The 23201-nt window shown below is 49.3% G+C and overlaps 1 protein-coding gene across 6 annotated transcripts in view; it reads left to right on the forward strand.

The window, feature by feature from the left end:
* The window catches only part of PNPLA6 (patatin like domain 6, lysophospholipase), an 89185-nt gene extending 66119 nt beyond the window's left edge, over window positions 1-23066 (forward strand). For 3 of the 6 annotated variants that reach the window (XM_080988047.1, XM_080988049.1, XM_080988048.1), the window contains exons 28-37: window positions 1108-1224; window positions 3139-3208; window positions 7114-7230; window positions 8266-8382; window positions 12835-12983; window positions 14190-14342; window positions 15351-15467; window positions 16939-17035; window positions 17614-17729; window positions 19285-23066. In XM_080988047.1, coding sequence (XP_080844173.1) covers window positions 1108-1224; window positions 3139-3208; window positions 7114-7230; window positions 8266-8382; window positions 12835-12983; window positions 14190-14342; window positions 15351-15467; window positions 16939-17035; window positions 17614-17729; window positions 19285-19362 — 1131 coding nt within the window. In that variant the 3' untranslated portion in view covers window positions 19363-23066. The remainder of the gene's footprint in view (window positions 1-1107; window positions 1225-3138; window positions 3209-7113; window positions 7231-8265; window positions 8383-12834; window positions 12984-14189; window positions 14343-15350; window positions 15468-16938; window positions 17036-17613; window positions 17730-19284) is intronic. The other 3 variants (XM_080988050.1, XM_080988051.1, XM_080988052.1) reach the window with 3 other exon arrangements.
* The last annotated feature ends 135 nt before the right edge of the window (window positions 23067-23201 follow it).

Consider the following 23201-nt stretch of genomic DNA (forward strand, 5'->3'; position numbering starts at 1 on the left):
CTCATCACGGTGTCCCGTTGTGCCAGAAGCGGTTTAGTCATGCTGGCCACATGACCTGGAAAGCTGTCTGTGGATAAACGCCGGCTCCCTCAGCCTGAAAGCGAGATGAGCATCGCAACCCCATAGTCACCTTTGACTGGACTTAACTGTCCAGGGATCCTTTAACCTTTTTTAGCCCTAGGTGGGTAGAAGGCAGTAGAACCAGGCAATATTGCAATGCATCTTCTGAAATGGGTTCGAAGTTCAGATCGCAATGCCTACTTCAGATTTCTTGAGCTGGCGATACATCACGGCTCCCCAGCACAGGCCGGCAGGAGAGAAAGGCACGGTGCTGGTGGCGCCCAGGGAGCTGCAATGTACTGGCACCTTAAATTGCCTGATCGCACATCTGCCTGCACGTTTGATTCTCCCAAGCAAGTGGGCTACATCTTTTCTATGTTCACTCCTCCTGCAACCCACCGGGAGGAAAGAGCCAGCCCTGCTTGCTTTGCAAAGGCAAAGCAACAGACCAGCAGGCAGGCAGATGGAGCAGCTTCTCAGGCTCCCTCTGCCAAGGCCAGGACTGAGCTAGAGAGGGAGGGAGCAAGCAGGACCTCCTTCGCCCAAGCAAGCAGGCAATCTCCTTCCCTTTCTCCTGGTTGTTCCCTATCTCCCCAGCCCAGCCACTTTTCCAGCCTTTTCCAGTGTTATTTCAGACATCGTGATCTGTCGCTGTGTCACGATGGTTAGCCGGGAAAACCTCACAATGTTGAAAACCAAGTATCGCCCAGCCTTAGAAGGTAGTAAATAAAATGGGGGAGGGCCAACTGAATTCTTGAATGTTTACTGGAAGGACAGATTCAGAGTTTTAGATGAGGTGGGTTCTGTCTCCCTCATGCTTTTTAATATGTGTACGCAACAACACTTTCTTCCCGAAAAGTTAGCATGAATGCAGAAGATGAAATAAGTTGAGAAATGAGAACACGTAAATGAAATTTGATAAAGCTATAAGAGGCAGTATGAGTGAGGAAGGAAGCCCATTGTTCTAGATTCGGTGAGGCTGAATCCTTTTTAAATTTTTCACCTGTTTCTGTCTAACATCAAGACACTTTTCTGTCGCTTCTGCAGATCATGAATTCGGTGTTTGCCACAGTGCTGGACCTCACCTATCCCATAACTTCCATGTTCTCAGGCTCTGCCTTCAACACCAGCATTCACAAGGTGTTCCAGGACAAGCAGATTGAGGTATGCTCCCAGGGCCACCATGAGGGATGCCTGTGCATGTCTCTTTCACTGCCATTTTGATCTGTATCATGGCAGCTTTGTGTCTGGCAAAGGCCGGCTTGTGCGTGAGGCCAGGTGAAGCGCTTTTCCTTGAGAACACATCGGCAGGGGTCGGATCTGTGGTGTGGGGTGTTTTGCCCCCAGCACCGAAACATCCTGTGCTAACCCTTTTACTGCCAAAATGCAGGATGTTGAGATATGGGAATTTCAGAATCCATAATTTGGTGGTGCCTGCTTTGTGGCTCGTTCTCTTAATTACCACAGGTGGAAGCTGCCGTGTTAAATGTCTGGAGCCACGTTCAGTAGAGATTCATTGGTTTACATCAGTGAGGATAAACCTGTGGGCCAGATGTGGCCTGCCAGACCACAGGAAGGAGCTCACCAACCCTGGCAGCGCTCTAACCCCCCAGCCCCCAGGCTGATCTGAGCAGGAGATAAAGCTTTTCTGTTCTTTAAAGAGCAGCTTCTAAAGGGCAATCAGCCCTCTTTATTGGGAGTTTTAAAATCCCTCTGGCTGCCCTTTTGGAGAGAATCTATAAATAGCAGTCAGAAGGATCTGTTATCCCTGGTTTTAGCACTAAGCACCGCAACACTCGGTCTGGAGATTAACCTCAGAGAGCAGGCAGGAGGCTTTAAGGTAGCATTTCCTTCTGCCAGCACTGAGAATGGACTTGAGCATGTGTGGAAATGCTGCTGTTTGCTTTTCACAAATCCTTCTATGCAAAGTAAAAGGCGAGGTTTTCCTGCAATTCCGCCCCAGTCCTGGAGGGAGGAGCACTGGGAATGCTCAGTACATGGTTTGTTTGTTTGTTTGTGTGTCTGTCTGTCTGTCTGTGAAAATGTATGTATGAGTGTGTCTTCTTTAGCGATCGCTTGTAGCCGAGTAAGATTGTCTTCCATGAACACAGTCTTAACAGTGAGTCCGTAAGTGACTATGGAGGCCAATTCTGGATCCACACGTCCTTCATTCTGGATCCACACGTCCTTCCACAGTGGGGACATAGATTTCCGGGCAGGAGTTGATCACAGTGAGGGTTTGCCAAGTGTCCCTTCCTCTTAGCACATTTTGACCTGAGTTCAAGTGTCTTCAAAGCCCATAACACCTTTGGTAAAGGCTGTTCTCCAACTGGAGCGCTCGCAGGCCAGTGTTTCCCAGTTGTTGGGGTTTATACTACACTTTTTTAGATTTGCCTCAAGAGAGTCTTTAAACCTCTTTTGTTGACCACCAGCATTACACTTCCCATTTTTAATTTCGGAAATAGAGTAGTTGCTTTGGAAGATGATAATCAGGCATCTGCACAACATGACTAGTCCAATAAAGTTGATGTTGAAGAATCATTGCTTTTGACACTGGTAATCTTTGCTTCTTCCAGTACACTAGCATTAGTTTGCCTGTCTTCCTGAGTGAGCGTGAGTATGAGTGTGTACGCATATGTGTGTGGGTAAAAGAGCAAGATATTCTATGTCTGGTGGGTGTGAACTGCAAGTGCGTGTGTTAAATGCCCAGTGCATGTGTGGCATGTGAGTGTATCAGTATACTGACCACATCCCTTGCTGCAGTCCTCGTAGGGCTGGCTGACCATCAAAGCAGCTGTCTGGCTGAAGAAAGGTTAGCCATCCCTTCTCTGCAAGGCTCTGCATGTTTCCCTTAAGGCTACCAGGAACATAGCAAATCAAGTAGAGACAGCAATATGCCTAAATTGTACCAGCTGCAGAATTTGACTGGTATAGAACTCGGGCGAGGGCAAGTGAGTTCACATGTGCAGGTCAGATGTGTCCTCTTGGCAGCTTTCCTCGCCACCCCCTCCTCACAGCCCTTGAAGACGGGATTCCTGTGTGTGTGATCTCTGTCCCACTCTGCTGTGTCCAATGCAGGATCTGTGGCTCCCGTATTTTAACGTGACGACAGACATCACAGCTTCCGCCATGCGAGTCCACAAAGATGGTAAGTGTGCATTTCCTCTTCTGGCCCAGGGGGCTTGGGTTCGAAACACACACACTCACTCACCAGGCCCCTGAAGTTCAGCGACGGCCCATGATGTCCAAACACTTCTGGCCTTGAACCCCCCAATTGGAAGGAAATGTGGTTTCGGGAATGCCCTAGAGAGAGGCCCCTGGGGTGTTGGAGGTAATGAGACTGAAGGGGAAACGGGTGTCTCCAGAGAACCCTGGTTTCCTGCTCAAAATAGGTCTGTTGCACTGCTGCTGTTGTTCCAGGCCTCAGTTTTGGTTCTTGCCCACATCCCCATTTGAGGACCATAACACTCAATTCCTGGCACAGGAAGAGGTGTGGTGGTCCTACTGATGTACCCTTAGAGTCTCCTGCAGAATCCCAGGCCCCTCAGGTTGGGGGGGGGGTACAGATGTGAGGGCCTGTTGCTTGCCCAAGCGAGAGCAGACTGTGTCATCCTGCCCCAGAGTATGCACAATTTTCTGTGGCAGATGCTTACCTTCAGTTCTCAAGGCCATTCAACGCCCCTTTCACAGCCAAGACAAGGCGCCCTTCAGAGCAAAGCCTCGTTTAATGAACAACATTTTGGGGAGGAGGGAAACCTTGAGAAGCCACAATAAAACATCTGGACATCATGACACCACAACAGGAAGGACCCATGGGGTGATTGAGATAGAGAGAGAAATAGATATATAAAAGAATGATAATTTGGGGGGGAGGGTCCTTGAGAGGGCCACACAAAAAATTGGAGGAGGCAGATGTGGCCCACAGGCCCCCACTTAACTATCCTGCTTTAGAGAGAAGTTTCTTCTTTGCAAAGATCCTGGCCAGGCCTTTATGGCCTCACACTTGTCTCTGGTCAAAGAGCCCCCACATTAGAGCAAGGCCCGAGTTTCTTTCTCTCCTGCCAGCACAATCTGGCGAAGCTAGGTCTTCAGCTTGCTGAAAGGCAGGCCAGGAGAAGCTGAGAAGACCTAGGTCGCCACCCAAATCTGGGGTGGCCCCTCAGGGAGGCTGGCCTTTCCTTAATATAGAAGACTTGGCTGGAGATGAGTCCTTCGCATCCTGCCTTTCTCTAGAGCAGCCTTTCTCAACCTGTGGGTCCCCAGATGTTGTTGAACTACAGCTCCCATCACCCCTAGTTGGCAAGGCCAGAGCTCAGGGATGATGGGAGTTGTAGTCCAACAACAGCTGGGGACCCACAGGTTGCTGCTCTAGAGGTAACTAGAGAAGGTCAGAAAGAACTAAGGTTGCACCTACTTTCCTTGGATTGCAAAAAGGGGTGTTTTGAGGGGCGGGGAGACAGGGGTTTGTTGAGTCCTGGCATTCATTGGGTCCCATTCCTCCATCTCCAATGGCAGTGCTGGCAGAGTGAAGAGAGCACTCTGTGATCTGTTTTACCGTGGCCTCCTCACTCTCCAGCCCAACCTTGGGGCCTGCTTTTCCTTGTAACCCTTCTGCTCTGCACTAAACTCACTAACTGTTGCCATATTTGCGCCAGATTCCCATGTCCTGGGGGATCCAGGCAGCAAGGGGGGGCTAGAGCTCTCCCCTCCCTGCCTTCCCAAGGGGGGGAGAGGCAATGGGTACCTGCCAGCTGCGTCCTGCTGGGGCAGAGAGGGGTGGGCAAGCGGTCTTAACGCAGTGAACTGCAATGAATGAATGAGCTTTGTAACCTGCTTCAGAAGGGGGATGGATCGTGTCTGGGGCAGAGAAGGGAGGTGGGGGGGTGTTGCCGTGTCCCCTTCGGGCCCCACTGTTGCAAACATCAGATCTCACCTGGGACATTGTCACAGCAGCCATGCCCGTCTGCAGGGCAGGGGTACCGGGAGGCTATAACTGCCTGGCTTTCTTCATTCTCTGCCCACTTTTCTGTCCTTCCTAACACAGCTAACACCTTCTTCCCCATCCCCAGGTAGTCAGGCTGTGTGTGTGTGTGCACGTTTGTGTGTGTACAGTGGTACCTAGGGTTACAGACGCTTCGGGTTACAGACTCCACTAACCCAGAAATAGTACCTCGGGTTAAGAACTTGGCTTCAGGATGAGGCCCCATTAGCTAAAGTGGTACCTCAAGTTAAGAACAGTTTCAGAACGAATTAAGTTCTTAACCCGAGGTACCACTGTATATATCTTTTCATACCTAGGGAGTCAGATCTTTCAAACTAAGGTGGAGGAGGGCGCTCCATTGCAGATCCCGCCATCTGCAAGAGATTGGCTATAGAGCAGCGTTTCCCAAACTCCAGCTGTTTTTAGACCACAACTCCCATCATCCCTAGCTAGCAGGGTCAGTGGTCAGGGATGATGGGAATTGTAGTCAAAAAAATAGCTGGAGAGGAGACCCAAGTTTGGGAAACCCTGCAGAGGAAAGCTGGAGTGTGCTACGTTCTCTTCTATGGGGGGCTGAAAATTCCAGTGTTTCCTATGAAGTGCTGCTTCTGGTAGCATCCTGCTCTCTTTTTTCCTAGTCTGGGGGTGGGGAGCCAACCAAGGCAGGGCAGGTTATCTGCCCTTGCCTTAGACTTGGCAGCAATGGTGGTGGCAGCCTGTCTGCATCATGTCTGCTGCCAAAGGACTCCAACACTCCTCTTTGCAAAGTTCCCTGGGAGAGTCTCCTACTGACCCCCCCCCCAGTGAAGGGGATGTCCCACCTCTCTCTGGTTGTTGTGTTGTTGGTTTAGTGGCCTTGTGTTTTCTTGAACTGTTTAGATGGTTCGTCACCCAGAGAACCGTGGTTAGGGGTGACTGTTAACCTCAAGAAACAAATCAATCTCATTGCAACCCCCATTCCATGCAACATAAGTTCCTCATCGTTTTTGCCCTAATCCCGCTTCTTATGGCCCAGGTAACTATGGTTGCTGCTCCATAGGCAGGGGCTCTCTGGTTTCCCAGTGCTTTGGGATCCAGAACCAGCCTCCCTGTTTCGGAACTCTGCCATCTCTTGGCCATGATGGCTGCCCTGAAGACTCTGCCGTGTCCTTTACTCCAGCGATTGAGAGCTTTTGGCCCTCAGACCTAGTTTGGCCTGCTGTACAGTAGAGGTTGGGACGCGGGTGGCGCTGTGGTCTAAGCCACTGAGCCTCTTGGGCTTGCCGATCAGAAGGTCGGTGGTTCGAATCCCCACGACGGGGTGAGCTCCCGTTGCTCTGTCCCTGCTCCTGCCAACCTAGCAGTTCGAAAGCACGTCAGAGTGCAAGTAGATAAATAGGTACCACTCCAGCGGGAAGGTAAATGGTGTTTCCATGCGCTGCTCTGGCATACAGCTTCCGAGTCATGTGGCCAGCAAACCAGAGCAGCCCACAGAAACACCATTTACCTTCCCACTGGAGCAGTACCTATTTATCTACTTGCACTTTTACGTGTGTTCGAACTGCTATTTTACGTGCTTTCGAACTGCTAGGTTGGCAGGAGCAGGGACCGAGCAATGGGAGCTCACCCCGTCGCAGGGATTTGAACCGCGACATTTCGATCGGCAAGCCCTAGGCTCAGTGGTTTAGACTACAGCCCCACCTGCGTCCCTTCGGATGGTACTTGGAGTTTAAACAGGAGGAGAGGCCAGAAAACAAATTCGGTGACACGGCACGGCAGTGGGTAGGTGGCAGGGTTGTGCAAGGGATAGGAAGCACAGCCGCATTCCCAGAGGGCTCGATTTCAGCAAGACGCCTGCTCTGTTTCTTGGCCTCTCACATCGAATGGATTGATGGATGCACACCCTGGTCCTCCTCCAGTGAAGAAAGCCTTCCCAGAATCCTTTTCTCCACCCTCACTCCCCCACCACGTGCACGTTGTATTTCTGAAGCTTCTGTCATGATGTCATTTCCTGTCCTGTGCTCCTTCCCCTCTCCCTTCCCCTCCCCTCCCCTCTCTCCCTTTGATTGAATCTCCCGTCTTCCATCCGGCAGGGAGCGTGTGGCGCTACGTCCGAGCCAGTGCATCTTACACCCCTTATTTGCCTCCTCTCTGCGACCCCAAGGACAGTCACTTGCTTGTGGATGGCTGCTATGTTAACAATGTCCCAGGTCAGCATCGCGTTCGCCTCGCTACCTTGGCTGCTGGGCGCAGTGGGGATGGAGACAGTCAGTTGACTTGGGACACGCTTTTCACCCTTCCGAACCGCTGCCGCCGCCCTTCGTCTGCTACGACAAGCCTGTCTCCTGCCCATGGGCACCCTTTCCCCGGGCTGGCGGTTCTGCATGGTAAGGGAAGCTGGTGCCCCGTGGAGGACCGTTCCCAATATGGGAAGGCGGGCCGAGATGGAAAGGGAACAGTTCTTCCCTACTGCTGCTGCTGGGCTTAGAAGGGGAGGCAAATTGGTACCGTATTTTTCCCTCTATAGGACGCACTTTTTCCCCTCCAAAAATGAAGGGGAAATGTGTGTGCGTCTTATGGAGCGAATGCAGGTTCCTTGGCTTCAGCAATATCAACGCGAAGCCTCCGAAGTTCAGCGGGAGAGCTCCCCCCGCGCTCCAGAGGCTTCGCGTTGCTTTCGCTGAAGCCACCTGAAGCCCCCGGAGCGCAGCGGGAACTCCCGCTGCACTCCGGGGGCTTCAGGCGGCTATCTGCAAGCCTTCGGAGCGCAGCGGGAGTTCCCGCTGCACTCTGAAGGCTTGCAGATAGCCGTCTGAAGCCTGGAGAGCGAGAGGGGTCAGTGCACACCGATCCTTCTTGCTCTCTTGGCTTCACTTCGCTGGAGAGGTGCTACACAGCTTTCCCTCTCTGTGCAGCGCCCCTTCAGCGAAGCGGGAGGAGAAATGGAAGGGGCTCTGTTTCTCCTGCCGCTTCGCTGAAGGGGGCGCTGAGCAGAGAGGGGGAGAATTTTTTTTTTCTGTTCTCCCCCTCCTATGGTTCGGTGCGTCCTATAGAGGGAAAAATACGGTAGGTTTGGGGCCAGAAGAGTTTGCCCTACCAGAGCCATGCAGAATTCTCCCGCCAGGGGAAAGGTGGCCTTGGGAGCCGTGCTGGGGGCCTCTTTCTCCATCCCTCTTCCGAAGGGCTCGTTGCTGCTCTGGGTTTCTCTCTCTTCTACTGATTGCATTTGTTCCCACATTGGTTAGGCTCGCTGTGGCGGTACGTGCGAGCTAGCATGACCCTTTCCGGGTACCTACCGCCACTCTGCGACCCCAAGGACGGCAATTTGCTGATGGACGGCGGCTACATCAACAACCTCCCAGGCAAGTATCGGCTGGTCACGGAGGACAAGGAGCAGGGTTGTGGAAACCCCGCCTTGCCTCCCAACCCCCTGAAACATCTCATTTTCAGCAGCGGGCACCCACCTTTAGCAGCCCTCGCGAGGAGGACACGGGCTGGGATTGGGGAACCGACTAAAGCCCCGCCTTGCCGAAAGTTATGGAAGTGAACAAACAGTAATGGCCTGGGAACTCTGTGTGTGCCTTATGATGGCTGCGCTCACACAAAGGGATTCACCCTAATAAACTAACATCTGCTGTTGGGAAGAGTATGCAGAAAAATTCAGCACTGAATTCCACATCCCCTGAGCTGAGGGAGGGCAGGATAAGGCTGCCCAGGACTGCTAGCTGTTCTTATTTACTTATTGAAATTATATACCGCCCTATACCCGGGGACAATTCACAGAATAAAGGGCGGTTCACAGAATAATGGGTATGCTGTGCCTCTGCGGCCGGAGACAGCCCTGCTTCTGAATTCCCGTTGCTTGGAATCGCGAGCAGAGTGCTCTCACACTCGAATCCTGCTTGCAGGTTTCTAACAGGCCCCTGTGGCCATTTTGAGAGCAGGAGGCTGGACTGAGCTGGTCATCCAGGAGGCCCTTTTTATAGTGCAGTCATAAGAAGAGGAAGGCATCATCTGGTCACAGTTCATACCTACTTGTGACTTCATCTCCCACAGGTCTCCTGCCTGCCCCGTTGCTCCTCAGTGTCAGTGAGGGGAAAACCTGTGGGGGATTTCCACTTTGAGCCCCTGTGGACTAAGGCCCACATGCGCATTTCTATTTATTCAGAGAGAGAGAGAGAGAGAGAGAGAGGGGAGAGGAATTGTTGAGTTAGAAGGGACCCCAAGCGTCATCCAGTCTGAACCCCTGCAATGCAGGAATCTCAGCTAAAGCATCCTTGACAGATGGCTATCCAACTTCTGCTTAAAAACCTATCTCCAGAGGGAGAGTGCTCCGCTGTCAAGCAGCTTTTACCCTCAGAAACTTCTTCCTGATGTTTAGTCAGAATCTCCTTTCTTGCGACTTTAATAATAATAATAATACAATGGTACCTCGGGTTACAGACGCTTCAGGTTACAGACTCCGCTAACCCAGAAATAGTACCTCGGGTTAAGAACTTTGCTTCAGGATGAGAACAGAAATGCTCGGCGGCAGCAGGAGGCCCCATTGGCTAAAGTGGTACCTCAGGTTAAGAACAGTTTCAGGTTAAGAACGGACCTCCAGAACGAATTAAGTTATTAACCTGAGGTACCACAATAATAATAATAATAATAATAATAATAATAATAATAATTTATTTATACCCCACCCTTCCCAGTTTAAAACCGGGCTCAGGGCGGCTAACAGCAAATATAAAACATTGATTAAAATGAGACTTAGAAACAGCATAAAATACAACATAAAATGCAGCATCAATATCAATAAAATTCAAAAATTCAGGGGTCATTTTTTTTGGGGGGGGGACCCAGTCAGTAGACATCAAATGATCACCAGGGCTAACTGGCCACGTTGGTCCTACTAGGGCCAGCAAGGAGACCAGGGAAGAATTTAAATGTGGGGTCCCAGAAAGGGTTTATTCATAGAAGAGGAAAGGGGGAAAGGGAATAGAGGATCAGGCTAATTCAGATTGAAGGCCAGGCGGAATAGCTCTGTCTTACAGGCCCTGCGGAAGGAGATCAAGTCCTGCAGGGCCCTAGTCTCGTGGGACAGAGCATTCCACCAGGTCGGAGCTGTCACTGAAGCCATTGGTTTGAGTCCTACCCTCCGGAGCAGGAGAAAACAAGCTTGCTCCATCTTCCACGGGACAGCCCTTGAGATATTTGAAGATTTCCTCTCAGTTTCCTCTTTTCTCATCTTGTCCCACCGCTTCAGGTGGTTTGCTTCTCTGAATGAACAACAACAGTTTGTTTTTGTTTAAAAAAATCATGTCAGATCAGCGACAGGAGAAACTTCCAGCCAGCATACAACCAAAAGGTCTGAAAGGGCTGAGAAAATACAAGGGGGTTTCACTCACACACAAAAAACCCCCAAGCAGAACAGCGTTGGCACCAGCAGAGTCTCCCAGGGGAGCGCATTCTAAATCTGGGGCACCACAACCAAGAAAGCCTTGTGCCAGATTGTTCATTTTACATTTACAAATACAATGTTTTCAATTTATCTCTGCAGCTAATTAGGACTAACATTTTTGTACACCATCCACCTATGAGCGTCTCCTGTGCAAGTCCCATTCAGTGTTCCAGGAAAATTATGCCCCTACGCCAATCATGATTTCTTTAAAAAGAAAAAGAAAAAAAAGCTGGCTGTCTCTTAGGAACTAACAGTCATGCCACAAAAAAATCCCTTTGGAGCCTTTGCACATCTCAGATTTGGGACACCTCAACCAGGAGGGCCCTATCCTGGATTGCTAGGCATTGCCCATTGCTTAAAAAAAAAAAAAAAAATCACAATCCTTGGCTGTAACAGTGGAGGAATAAAACCCAGAACAAGACATGGGTCTTCCTCAAAAGCTGTCACACCGTACAGAACAAAGAGGCTGCCTGATTATGGTTACTCATTCCTCTATGCCAATTTTCTGATGCAAATTCTCCCCAACAACTCTGGAACTGCTGTTGATCACAGAACAAAAAACATAGGGCACGATATATATATTTACCTGTATGTTTCCCCCTCTGTCACTGATGGGAGCCCAAGTGGGCAGGATTTTTAGTTGGGAAAGGGTTAAAAGAACCTTTCTGCCTCATTCTCAGTTCATATCAGCCCTGTCCCAAAGCGTGACTACTTTTAGCAAAAGGAAGGCGACGCTAGAAGATCGGATGGTGACTCCTCCGCACTGCACTTAGTTTGGCTCTGAGTATTCACCAGACTATAATTCCCAAGTTTCCTCCTGGTGAAAGTTTGCACTGCAGATGGACTTATGATGGGTTACTTCCTATTTTGCCCAATGCCTGCACTGCAAGAGGCAGGTATGTAACACGGCAGAAGGAAAATGTGGGCGTCCCTCTTGTTCTCAAGATCTTGTGCAGCAATGCCCACTCCGGAGCAACGGCTGGGCCGCAAGGCAGCCCTTTCAAAAGTCATTTCCCGTAGGCTACTGCATGTTGTTGGACACCTGTGTTTCTGCTTCTGGTCTATTGCTGAACTCCCTCTTAACACTTATCCTTGCCTTTGTAAAATTCAGACTTGTGGTTTTTTCCCTCTGTTTGGCGGAGCTGACGCACACTCTTCTTTTCTCTTCTTCCTTTCGTATCTCAGGAAAGGCTGTTGATGTGTTCCGGGTCTTCTTTTATCTGTGTAGCCTTTGTCTGATCTTCCCCCTGCCCTGTTCCCCCCATTCTCGGCTTCCCACCAGATTTGTGATAACGAAATTACAACCTCCTGGACGAGATCATCTCAGTGCAGATGCTTCCCCCAAGCGGCCTTGGTTTTGTCCGATGCTTCTGTCCCTGCAGCCTTGGTTTTCTGTGCTTGCAGCACCCGATTGGCCTGATTGACTGGTGCTCAGCTGCAACCAGAGCTCTTGTGATGGCTGAGCAATAAAAAGCCATGTTCTGATACCAGAATAGATTATGCATTATTTCAATATATTCTGCTGATGATTACACAGAATTTTCCCCTCTAAAACATCTCCCTCTCCTTAACCACTTAGCACCTTCAGAGATGTCACCATTCACTGCCCATGCGGTTGTTTTTTCTAAATCTGTTCAACACCGTAAGGGCTAGAAACTTATTTTAAAGAAAGTTCAGAATGCTGAATCCAATTATATTCTAGACATTAAACGCAGTGGATGCCAGTTTAGACTTTTCTTCAAACCATGTGAGCAAGATGTTGAATCCGAATCAGGACTTGTTAAAAGAAATGGTTGAAAACCATTTTGCGAACCTGATTAACATCCCTGGATGTTAAATTTCAGGTTCTTTCATTTCCTAGAGCTTATAGGAAGAGAGTCTGGGTGAAGGGCTTGGCTCGGCTACCTTAACTGCCCCTCTGCAAGCTATGCTGCCGTTCCTCCAATTCAGGCAGGCCGGTAAGCTCAAGCTGTCTTGTTGAGCGAAGCCGAGGGAGAAGTTGGCCTTGTTTTCTGGCTTGCTTTTCCCTTCTCCAAAAACCAACAGAGAAAAGAGATGTGCTGTCTTGTGAGGCTGCTTAGCTACTGGCCCAAAATTTCGGCATCTTTAATAGCTGTGCGGCAAAAAAGAGATTTGGCAGGTGACTCCAGCGACTCTTCCATCCACTCTCAAACCCTAGAGAGGTTTGAGACGAGAGAGATTCCCCTTCTGCAACTCGGGGTACCGGCAACGCTCTGCCCTCTCCCACTGCAGCTCTCTGATATTGTTGTGATGCTCTTAGGCATCTCCTGTGGCCCATCCCTTCGGAAATCCAGGTTGCTTCCATCTCCCTGAGGCATCTCTCTCTCTCTTTCTCCCCTTGATGCAGCTGACATTGCCCGCAACATGGGTGCCAAGACGGTGATTGCCATCGATGTGGGTAGTCAGGATGAAACAGACCTGTGCAACTACGGAGACTGCCTGTCCGGTTGGTGGCTGCTTTGGAAGCGCCTCAACCCCTGGGCTGAAAAGGTCAAGGTAAGGCCACCCCCCAACTTCCTGGTGAAGATTCCTGTCTGGGTGGGGCTCATTAGTTATCAATCTGTCATATCATTCTTCTTTCTAGGCTTTCAAAAGTTGTTGAATCTCTTGTTTGTTGTCTAGAAAGCACGAATCAGGAAGAAGTCCTCCACCTTAGCATTACTTCCAAGATAATAACTCTAGTAATACATTTTAGGACCTTTTCAAATATTGTTGGAGGGGTGGTCCTCTAAATGCGTAGATCTTTTCTTTGTGAGGGATCCAGTGACTTCTCTGCCCAGGAATGTCAATGTAAATAGCGAAACATTAATTACTCACATTACTGCTTTTATATGTTGCGATATAGAACTAGATGACTAGGGACGCGGGTGGCGCTGTGGTCTAAACCACTGAGCCTCTTGGGCCTACGGATCAGAAGGTTGGCGGTTCAAATCCCCGCCACAGGTGAGCTCCCGTTGCTCTGTCCCAGCTCCTGCCAACCTAGCAGTTCAAAAGCACACCAGTGCAAGTAGATAAATAGGTACCGCTGTGGCAGGAAAGTAAACAGCGTTTCCATGTGCTCTGGTTTCCGTCACGGTGTGGCAGAATGTGGCAGCTAGACTGGTGACTGGGAGTGGTCGCCGAGACCACATAACACCAGTCCTATGTACATTGGCTCCCAGTACATTTCCGAGCACAAATCAAAGTTGGTGCTGACCTTTAAAGCCCTAAACGGCCTCGGCCCAGTATACCTGAAGGATATCCCCATCCTTCAGCACGGACACTGAGGTCCAGCACTGATGGCCTTCTGGCGGTTCCCTCACTGCAAGAAGTGAGGTTACAGGGAATCAGGCAGAGGGCCTTCTTGGTAGTGGTGCCCGCTCTGTGGAACGCCTGCCCATCAGATGTCAAAGAAATAAACAACTACCTGACTTTTAGGAAACATCTGAAGGCAGCCCTGTTTAGGGAAGTTTTTAATGTTTGATGTTTTTTTTGTTTTTAATATTCTGTGCCCAGAGTGGCTGGGGAAACCCAGCCAGATGGGTGGGGTATAAATAAATTATGATTATTGTTATTGTTATTATTATTATTATTCCTTGCGCTACACAAGGTTTGGGGGGAAACAGGGAATTGGGAAATGGCTAAAGGGAAAACACACAGACACACACACACACGCACCTTGTCTCTTTGTGGCCACAGAGTGCCTTTGCACTTTCCTTCCAGGTGCCTGACATGGCCGAAATCCAGTCTCGCCTGGCCTATGTCTCTTGCGTGCGGCAGCTGGAGGTGGTGAAGAGCAGTTCGTACTGTGAGTACATCCGCCCTCCCATCGATCGCTTCAAAACCATGGACTTCGGCAAGTTTGACGAAATCTACGTGAGTCCTGGGACCCCAGCTGGGCCTGTTCACATCCTTAGATATCAGGAGCTTCGTCCAGTCATAATGGCTGCCTTTTCGGAAGGCTAAACCTCTCCAGACCACACATGCCTCCTTAGGAGAGTTGAGCCTTGGAAGGGATTCCCAATGTTCAATCTAAACCTGGTCTAAGCTGTGTTTTCACAGTGCTCAAATTCTTGAAAGAAAGAGGTGTCAGGCCTCCTGGCCGCCGACAAAAGATTGGCAGCATCTCCAGTTGCCGGGTGGGGTGCAAATTAATCGCCAGCCCCGGAAATTGTGCTCATCTCCTTGAAACTCTTTTGGAGTCCTTTCATTTATTTATTTGGTTTTTCGAATTACAGTCTTACAATCACATATCCAACATACAACAAACAAGATTCCTCGGAATCTCCTGGACTTCCCTCCTCCCCTTTGTGGGTCCTATTGCTAGTCATTTCCTCCTGCATCTTTTATAATACTCCACATCTTTTTGGTCTCCATTATATCCAAAATTCACCATTAAACTACAAGTGTTGCTCCAATCCTACTAACAAATTTATCTGTTTACAATGGTTTTTAAGATAAATTATAAATTTTCCTCGTTCTTTATTTAAAAATGTAAGGTAAGTTTTAAATTTTCCCCATTCTTTATTAAAATTTTGGTCTTCCTGGTTTCTGATTCTTCCGGTCATTTTAGCCATTTCGACTTAATCCATCAACTTAATCTGCCATTCTTCTCTGGTCGGGACTTTATCTTCTTTCTACCTCTGGGCCAATAACCTCCGAGTCCTAGGATGTTCTTTAAAGTTTCTTCACTGTTTGTATGACAAGGGACCCCCACCCACACATTTGTTTCAAATTCCGTGTGATGTGTCGTTTCTATGGCAACTGCAGTCTCCAGTCAAAAGGTCTTGGGGTCTGCTGCAAAACCCCCAGAAGAACCCTCTTCAAACTTCCTTATAAACCCAGGAAACTTTTAATTTACTTTCCTCTGGCCTTCTCCCATAGGACGTAGGGTACCAGCATGGGAAGGTGGTGTTTGACGGCTGGTGCCGTGGCGACATCATTGAAAAAATGGTCAAGGATCGGCATTCGGCAGACTTCTATGAGAGTAAACGCATGGATGTAAGTGTGGGGATGGGGGATTGGGAAGGAGTCAAAACAGCCCTCACCTGGGGTTCTTTCTGCTGGACCCAGCTATGGTTGCCTCGACTCAAAAAGGGTACGGAAGAGCTGGAAAATTCAGGAAAGGGCAGCCAATAAGTTTTTAATGTTTGAAGTTTTAGCGTGTTTTTAATATTCTGTTGGGAGCTGCCCAGAGCGGCTGAAACAAAAACCCCGTGAAGGAAGGTTGCAGCATTTGGGACTTTTCAGTTTAGGGAAAAGGCGAGTCAGTGATTACACAATAGAAGTTTGTAAAATGATACACAGTATAGTCATACCTTGGGTTGAAGTAGCTTCGGGATAAGTATTTTTGGGTTGTGCGCTGTGCATGCACTCGCGCATGCGCAGTCAAAATGACGTCACACACATGCGCAGAAGCAGTGAATCGCAACTCACGCGGACGCGGGTTGCATTCGCTTCTGGATGCGAACAGGGCTCCGGAACGGATCCCGTTCGCATCCAGAGGTACCACTGTACGGAGAAGGCAGATAGAGAAAAGTTTCTCTCGTAATTAATCCTCTAACTCGTGGACGTCGAACGAAGCCAAATGTTGGAAGATCCAGGACAGATAAAAGAAAGGACCTCTTCATGCTGCACTTAAGTTAAATTATGGAACTCATTCCCACAGGAGTCACTAATGGCCTCCAACATAGATGGCTTTAAAAGAGGATTAGGCCGATTTGTGGAGGAGAGGGCTGTCAGTGGCTACTTGCCAGGGTGGCTATGGTCTGCTCTCCACAGTTGGAGCCAATAAATGCTTCTGAATACCAGTGTATTCAGTGTATTCTTGTGCTCAGGCCCTGCCTGTGGGTTTCCCACAAGCCACTGTGAGTATAGGATGCTGGACTCAATAGGCTGTCGGCCTGATCTGGCAGGCTCTTCCTGTAGACTTAAGTTTTTAGCTCCAGGCCCCACTTTATGCAAAATAAGAAAGTGTTGCTCAAAATATTGGACGTACGTAGGACCTTTTGTGGCAGGGCAGAAAATAAATCCAAATATGTAAATAAACAAATATTCCCTACTGGAATGATTTGCCTCCAAACTAGGGAAAGTTTTGCAGGCAGAACACCAACCACCCTGATTTTGCACCTGCTAATTACAGTTGTACCTTGGAAGTCAAACAGCTTAGTTCTCGAATGTTTTGTCTCCCGAATACCGCACCCCCGGAAGTGATTGTTGCAGTTTGCGAACTAATTTTGGAAGCCGAACATCCGACGGGGCTTCCGTGGCTTCTGATTGGCTGCAGGAGCTTCCTGAAACCAATCGGATGCCGCACTTTGGTTTCCAAATGTTTTGGAAGTCAAACAGACTTCTGGAACAGATTCCGTTCCACTTCCAAGCTACGGCTGTACTGGCACGCACTACTTCTCCACCTCTGTGTTGTGCATAGACAGTCTCAGCTGCTCTGGCAAACTTCCTTTCCTTTCCTCAGGTACTGATGTGCCCCAGCGCAGGATTCACAGACCTGGCTGAGATTGTGTCCCGTATCGAGCCAGCCAAGAGCTACCTGTCAGACAGCTATGCCGATGGTGAGTACTTATTGCTTAGCAGGTTCAACTTAGTTCAGGTCCCGCTTTTAGCAATGGACCCGGGATGCTTCCAGCTGGAGGTATTTGGGAGCAGAATGTGGCATGCCTGGCACCACAGTTCCCATGTTCATCAAGTTAGCAAGTATATCTTTTAGAAGACATCTGAAGGCAGCCATGTTTAGGGAAGCTTTTAATGTTGGATGCATTACTGTATTTTAATATTTTGTTGAAAGCCGCCCAAAGTGGCTGGGGAAGCCCAGCCAGATGTGCGGGCTATAAATAAATTATCATTATCATTATCATTATATCATTATTATTATTATCTCTATGTACATCAAGTAACCAGTGGCAAGACCTTAGCAATGTTTGCTGGTGTTTGTTCTATCTCACTCTTTCGTGCACACAAGCACACACACATAGGCTGTGTGAGCACACCTGGAAATTTACAAAAATCCCACACTAGGGGATTAGGAGCTGCGGCGGCAGCAGTGGGAGGTTAGGCTGAGGGAAGGGTACTGCTTTTTGTCCAGCAACCAAAACCACAGCAATGAAGCTGCTTCTGTGTGCCTGCAAACCAGGGGAAGAGTCAGACTACTTGACTGAGTACGAGGACGAAGGAATGGACACCGTGCGAGAGGAAGAAGGGCAGGAGCTGCTCTTTGCCCCAGCAGAGCCGAATGCTGTCTTTGAAACAGTAAGTCGCCAAAGTACTCTGATTATAGGGCAGCCTGTGAAAATGTTCGTCTGTAGCTATAAATAAACAAAATAGGTTTCCTCTGACTGTAAGGGCCAGCCTGTGCAGGGGAGCCAAAGTCTAGCCTTGAACGCCAGAGGGGGACATGGCCTCCCTTTTCCTGGGTCAGGGGCATCCAAGGCTCCCCAACTGCTCATCCCTTGCTTGGGGCATCTTCACCAACAAAACTGTCCTGCTGGTGCAGAGCATGTTTCAGGGACTGGACGGAGGAGGAATGGTGGGGACTGACCCCTCCTCTTCCTGAACCTTCCCGAGAAGAGGACAGCATAGATTTAGAACAGCGGTTTGCAGAAGGGCATAGTTCAGAGGCTGCAGTGGGGAGAAGCTGGGAAATATTGGGAGTGGAGCTGGAAGAAGAAGCAGACCAGGTGAGAGACAGCTGACAGACTCAGTGTCTTTAGAAAGCATGCCAGACACCACCACCCCCAGGACCCAACGTGCATTGAGAGTAGAGGAACAGAAAGCTCAGAGGCAGAAAGCACTGATCAACCGGCGCAGGGATGACGTAGAATAGGAGAGACAGAGGGGTGGGGCTTTACTTGGAGCAACGCCATTACTGCAATATAGAGGCACTTTCCAAAGCCTCTCTCTGTGTTTATCGAATAAAGGACTTGGTAAGAACTCTTCTAGAGGGACACAAGTGATGCTGTGGGTTAAACCACAGAGCCTAGGACTTGCCAGTCAGAAGGTCGCCGGTTCGAATCCCTGTGACGGGGTGAGCTCCCGTTGCTCGGTCCCTGCTCCTGCCAACCTAGCAGTTCGAGAGCACATCAAAGTGCAAGTACAGTGGTGCCTCGCAAGACGAAATTAATTCGTTCTGCGAGTTTTTTCGTCTTGCGATTTTTTTCGTCTTGCGAAGCACGGTTTTAACGGTATTAACGGTTTTAAGAAAAAGGAAACAAACTCGCAAGACGTTTTCGTCTTGCGAAGCAAACCCATAGGGAAATTCGTCTTGTGAAGCAACTAAAAAATGAAAAACTCTTTCGTCTTGCGAGTTTTTTGTCTTGCGAGGCATTCGTCTTGCGAGGTACCACTGTAGATAAATAGGTACCACTCTGGCAGGAAGGTAAACGGTGTTTCTGTGCGCTGCTCTGGTTCTCCAGAAGCGGCTTAGTCATGCTGGCCACATGACCCGGAAGCTGTACGCCGGCTCCCTCGGCCAATAAAGCGAGATGAGCGCCGCAACCCCAGAGTCGGCCACAACTGGACCTAATGGTCAGGGGTCCCTTTACCCTTTACCTTTTAAGAACTCTTCTTGTTGTCTACTCTTTGGCTGCCCACCGTGGGAGGGATCAGATTCCCTTGAAGCCTGTCAGCATCCCACTGGTGCGTCCGCCACGATTGCAGGGTATCTGTTCTCCTACCAGATTGCCCCGCGGTCAGTATCCAGCCATCAATACTGGATCGCGCCCTGAATATCACATCAAGTCAATGCCTCTCTGCGGTTCTCTTCCGTCAACGCTGGTTTCACAGCAGCATTTCCCCCTTCTTTCAGGATGAGGAAAAGAGCCTACGATATCGCCGTGGGACTCATCAGGAAGCCGCTGCCCTTCCGACTACCCCCACCCCCTGAGAGGGGTGCTGCTACTTGAGCTAGAGAAACTGAGACCAAACCTTGCACTTGCCCTCCTGGAAGCTGCAGCGAGGAGCCCTCCAGATCACACCGTTTGTAACTTTTTGCCGCCTGGCTAGCAGGCACGCTGGCCCTGGTGTGCTCCTTGATCCTCTTGTGCCACGCCAGAAGGTGACCCGCTGGACGGAACTGTAGACCTCCCAGCACAAACCGAAGGATGCTGCCAAGCAGATGCTGCTCAGAGTTACCTGCCCAGGTGTGGGGATGGAGCCGAGTGCTTTCAGGGTTCCTTGGCTGGACCGCTGCCTTTCTCCTCCAGCTTTCCCCTACTTGAAACAGCCCTGAAGTGGGCCGGAGAGTGAGGAAGGGGAGGAGAGGGCAGCATTTTACTTACACTACACTCCATTTTTAGGAAGGGGCCAGGGAGAAGACGTTGCAGGTTCCTCCTGCGTTGGCCTAGTACCACGAGGGACCGGTTTCGAATCCTGCCCGTCCCCAGGCAGTGCCCTTTTAGCACAACCAGCTTAGGGAGGGATCTTGCACAGTGACCTGACAAAAGGGAGGCTCTCTCTGATGCTGAGCGTTCCTAGTCAAAGCATTAACCGTTATGGAAGAACCACCGCCGCGAATAGGGTACAGAAACATACCTTGTCCCTATGTTGACTTAACTTAATCCTGCTTTGAGCTGAGCCCTGACACTCCTTGGCATTTATGTTCCTAGCCTGCCTGAGGTTTCGGGCTGTGGCCACACAGACTGTTCTTTATTTTATATTTAAAAAGGAAAAAAAAGAAACGAATGAGAAACCCACTTTTTCTTTGCTTCGGATTTACAGGAAAGAAATGCAGGGCTTATGTTTGGTGGGGAGGGGGGTGTTTATCATGTACTGTATTTATTTATTCCCTTTCCGCTTGGAATGCAAAAGTGCTGCCCATGTGGTTGTCTGGCAGCCCCCCATCCAGACCTTGACCAGAACCAGGTCTGCTCATCTGCCTTCAAACCATACATATCCTGGGACCATAAAGTATCTACAAGAAAACAGAGGCACCAAGTTGCCCCCAAGATTGAGGGGGCCTAGCATGCATGGCTCCCCTAGATTTGGCATGCCTGCAAGGAAAACTCGGGAGGGGGGCACAGTGGTTATCACCTTCAGAGCCACCCTTCTTTCAAGAAGATTATTCAGAAGCATTCTTCAAAAAAAGAAGCTTTCAAGGTAGGCAGCGGACAGGTAGGGTAAGAGAAAGGGCAATTGAATCTTAGGCCGCTGACATCATCATCATCATTATTAGAATTAGAATTTATATACCGCCCTATACCTGAGTGTCTCAGGGTGGTTCACAGAATAAAATCAAGATATAAAACCACAAAATACCTAATAAAAACAACAACCCAATATCGCCCCCCCAAACCAAAAAACACATTTTTAAAGGGCATAGGATGTAAATTGGATCAACCAAAGGCCTGATTAAAAAGGAACGTTTTTGCCTGGTGCCTAAAGGTGTCTAATGAAGGCACCAGACAAACTTCCCTGGGGAGAGCATTCCACAGACGGGGAGCCACTGCAGAGAAGGCCCCGTTCTCGTGTTGCTGACCTCTCAAGGAGGCACACGAAGGAGGACCTCAGAAGATGATCTCAGAGTCCGGGTAGGTTCATATGGAAAGAGGCGGTCCTTGAGATATTGCAGTCCTGAGCTGTTTAGAAATGCAATAAATAGAAATGCATGCTAGAAAAGCAATACTAGTGGGCAGTGGAGATAAAGATCAGGCTGCCAGGTGGCAGGAATAGAGCCTGAAAAGGTTAGGTGTCGAAGCTTGGCTCCAGCCTCTTGGATTCTGGGCTTGGGTGGCACTTTGTGTATGTGTGCCTGTGTGTGACTGATTGTCAGCAATGCAGCCAGCTGGGTGGAAAGGGGGACAGGACACAGGGCTGGAGAAGTGATAAGGGGCACACGGCCACCAGGCAGCTGGCTGTTTCCGCCACCTCTTCTGATTCTGGGCTTGACTTCTTGGCATCGCGCAAGAACCAGGCTGCTGATTAGGCAGAGGCAGCTTCCTGTTCAGGCCCAAGACAGGGTGTGCAATGTGCTTTTCCTGCCCATCTTGTGCACCCAGGATCTTCCCTTCCTTCCGGCCCGGCACTCAAATAAACACTTAGCAGCCTCTCCCCCTATTGCTCACCCCCAACCTCTAGTTCAGGGGGTGGGTATCTAACCTGTGTCTTTCCAGATGTCCCTGAACTACCATTTCCATCGTCCCTGACCATTGACCATGCAGGCCAGGGCTCCTGGGGTGGAAATGCGGGGGCTCACATGAGCCACCCTTACCCAGGAAGCAACATGGACTAATTTTTTAAAAATCTATTCATGTTGGATGTGTGCTGTATTGATGCAGATGGGTGACCCACGTGAGTCTGTAGTTTCTCGGGGTGGCAGGTTAGATCTTGCCGCACCTTGCCTCCTCTCCTTGGCACAGCTTTTTTGTCCATATCCTACGGGGCTCATCTGGGTGTTTCACAGGGCGGGTGCCACTACCGAGAAGGCCCTCTGCCTGGTTCCCTGTAACCTCACTTCTCACAGCGAGGGAACCGCCAGAAGGCCCTCGGTGCTGGACCTCAGTGTCTGGGCTGAAAAATGGGGGTGGAGGCGCTCCTTCAGGTATACAGGACTGAGGCCGTTTAGGGCTTTAAAGGTCAGCACCAACACTTTGTCCAATGTGACCAGCATGGCAGCAACTTGATAGGCAAACATTTAATTCAAAGAAAACTGTTTTGCTGCCTGAGTGTTTGATTGTGGTCCTCTTTGCCAGAAGGTTAAAAACGTAGCAAGACTTGGCCGCCGAACTAATCCTCTGCCCGGACCTCTACAGCTGCTGGCATTGCATGACTTCCTACTGGAAAAGGATGGTTGTCAACCCATAAAAGAGATTGACTAGTATGCACCTGGGCATTTAATTGTTTACATTTCTATCCTAAGCTGCACTTTAAAATGGCAATGATTATCGTAATATGGCAATGCACTCAGCTGCCATATATATCTCACGAAGGCAGAAATCTCTGCAGATTGCTGCTGTTATGCAGGTAGGATTCATCCACACACCAGCAGATTCAGGTTTGGCATTCTTGTGCAATGAACCTGGTGCTGCTGCTGGAAAAGAACAAGAATACTTCTACCTGTAAGAAAAGTGACTGGAAAATGCATTGACCTAACAGTTGCTTGACACAATGTCTTTTAACCAAACCGGAAATAATTTCAATAAGCATCTGACATTGTGAACTCTCCCTGCAAACTTTGTGCAAGCAAATCGGGATGAACGCTCAAGAAACACGTTGTCCAGAAGACACCTAACAGTTCCAGTCCCAGCTTAAAAGCAAGCCCGTGTTCAAGATGGTTTAACACTTACAGAGAAAGCCTTTGGCTTTAAATTTCACGGAAAACATCCACCCTCATCCAGAGAGCCTTGTTTGCAGCAGTGAACTGCAAGGCTGCTGCATGCAAATATATCCCTTTCAAACAGAGATAGTGCCATAGGATGGAGTCATTTGGGAGGAAGGAAGTAGATTCACTCAGGGTTGAATGCAGATTAGGCAGGCCCGTGAGTAAACTGGGCTGATGTGAAGAAATGGACTTTTGCTGTGTGAGCTAAAACCATTCTGTGAAATGCTGATATGTGGTTATTGGCTGGTTGATAATACATTACCAAAAGTGTTCGTTTTGGTTTTTTTGTTCTTTGCGTACATACACACACAACACCAAAAAAATAGGAAATTTTAAATTAAATTTGAAGCTCTGTCTGGGTTTCCTCTCTCAAGATCTCAGCTTTCGCCCATCAGGTGGTGGCAACC

Source organism: Podarcis pityusensis, assembly GCF_964106645.2.
Source record: "Podarcis pityusensis genome assembly, chromosome: 17".
NCBI classification, from domain to species: Eukaryota; Metazoa; Chordata; class Lepidosauria; order Squamata; family Lacertidae; genus Podarcis; species Podarcis pityusensis.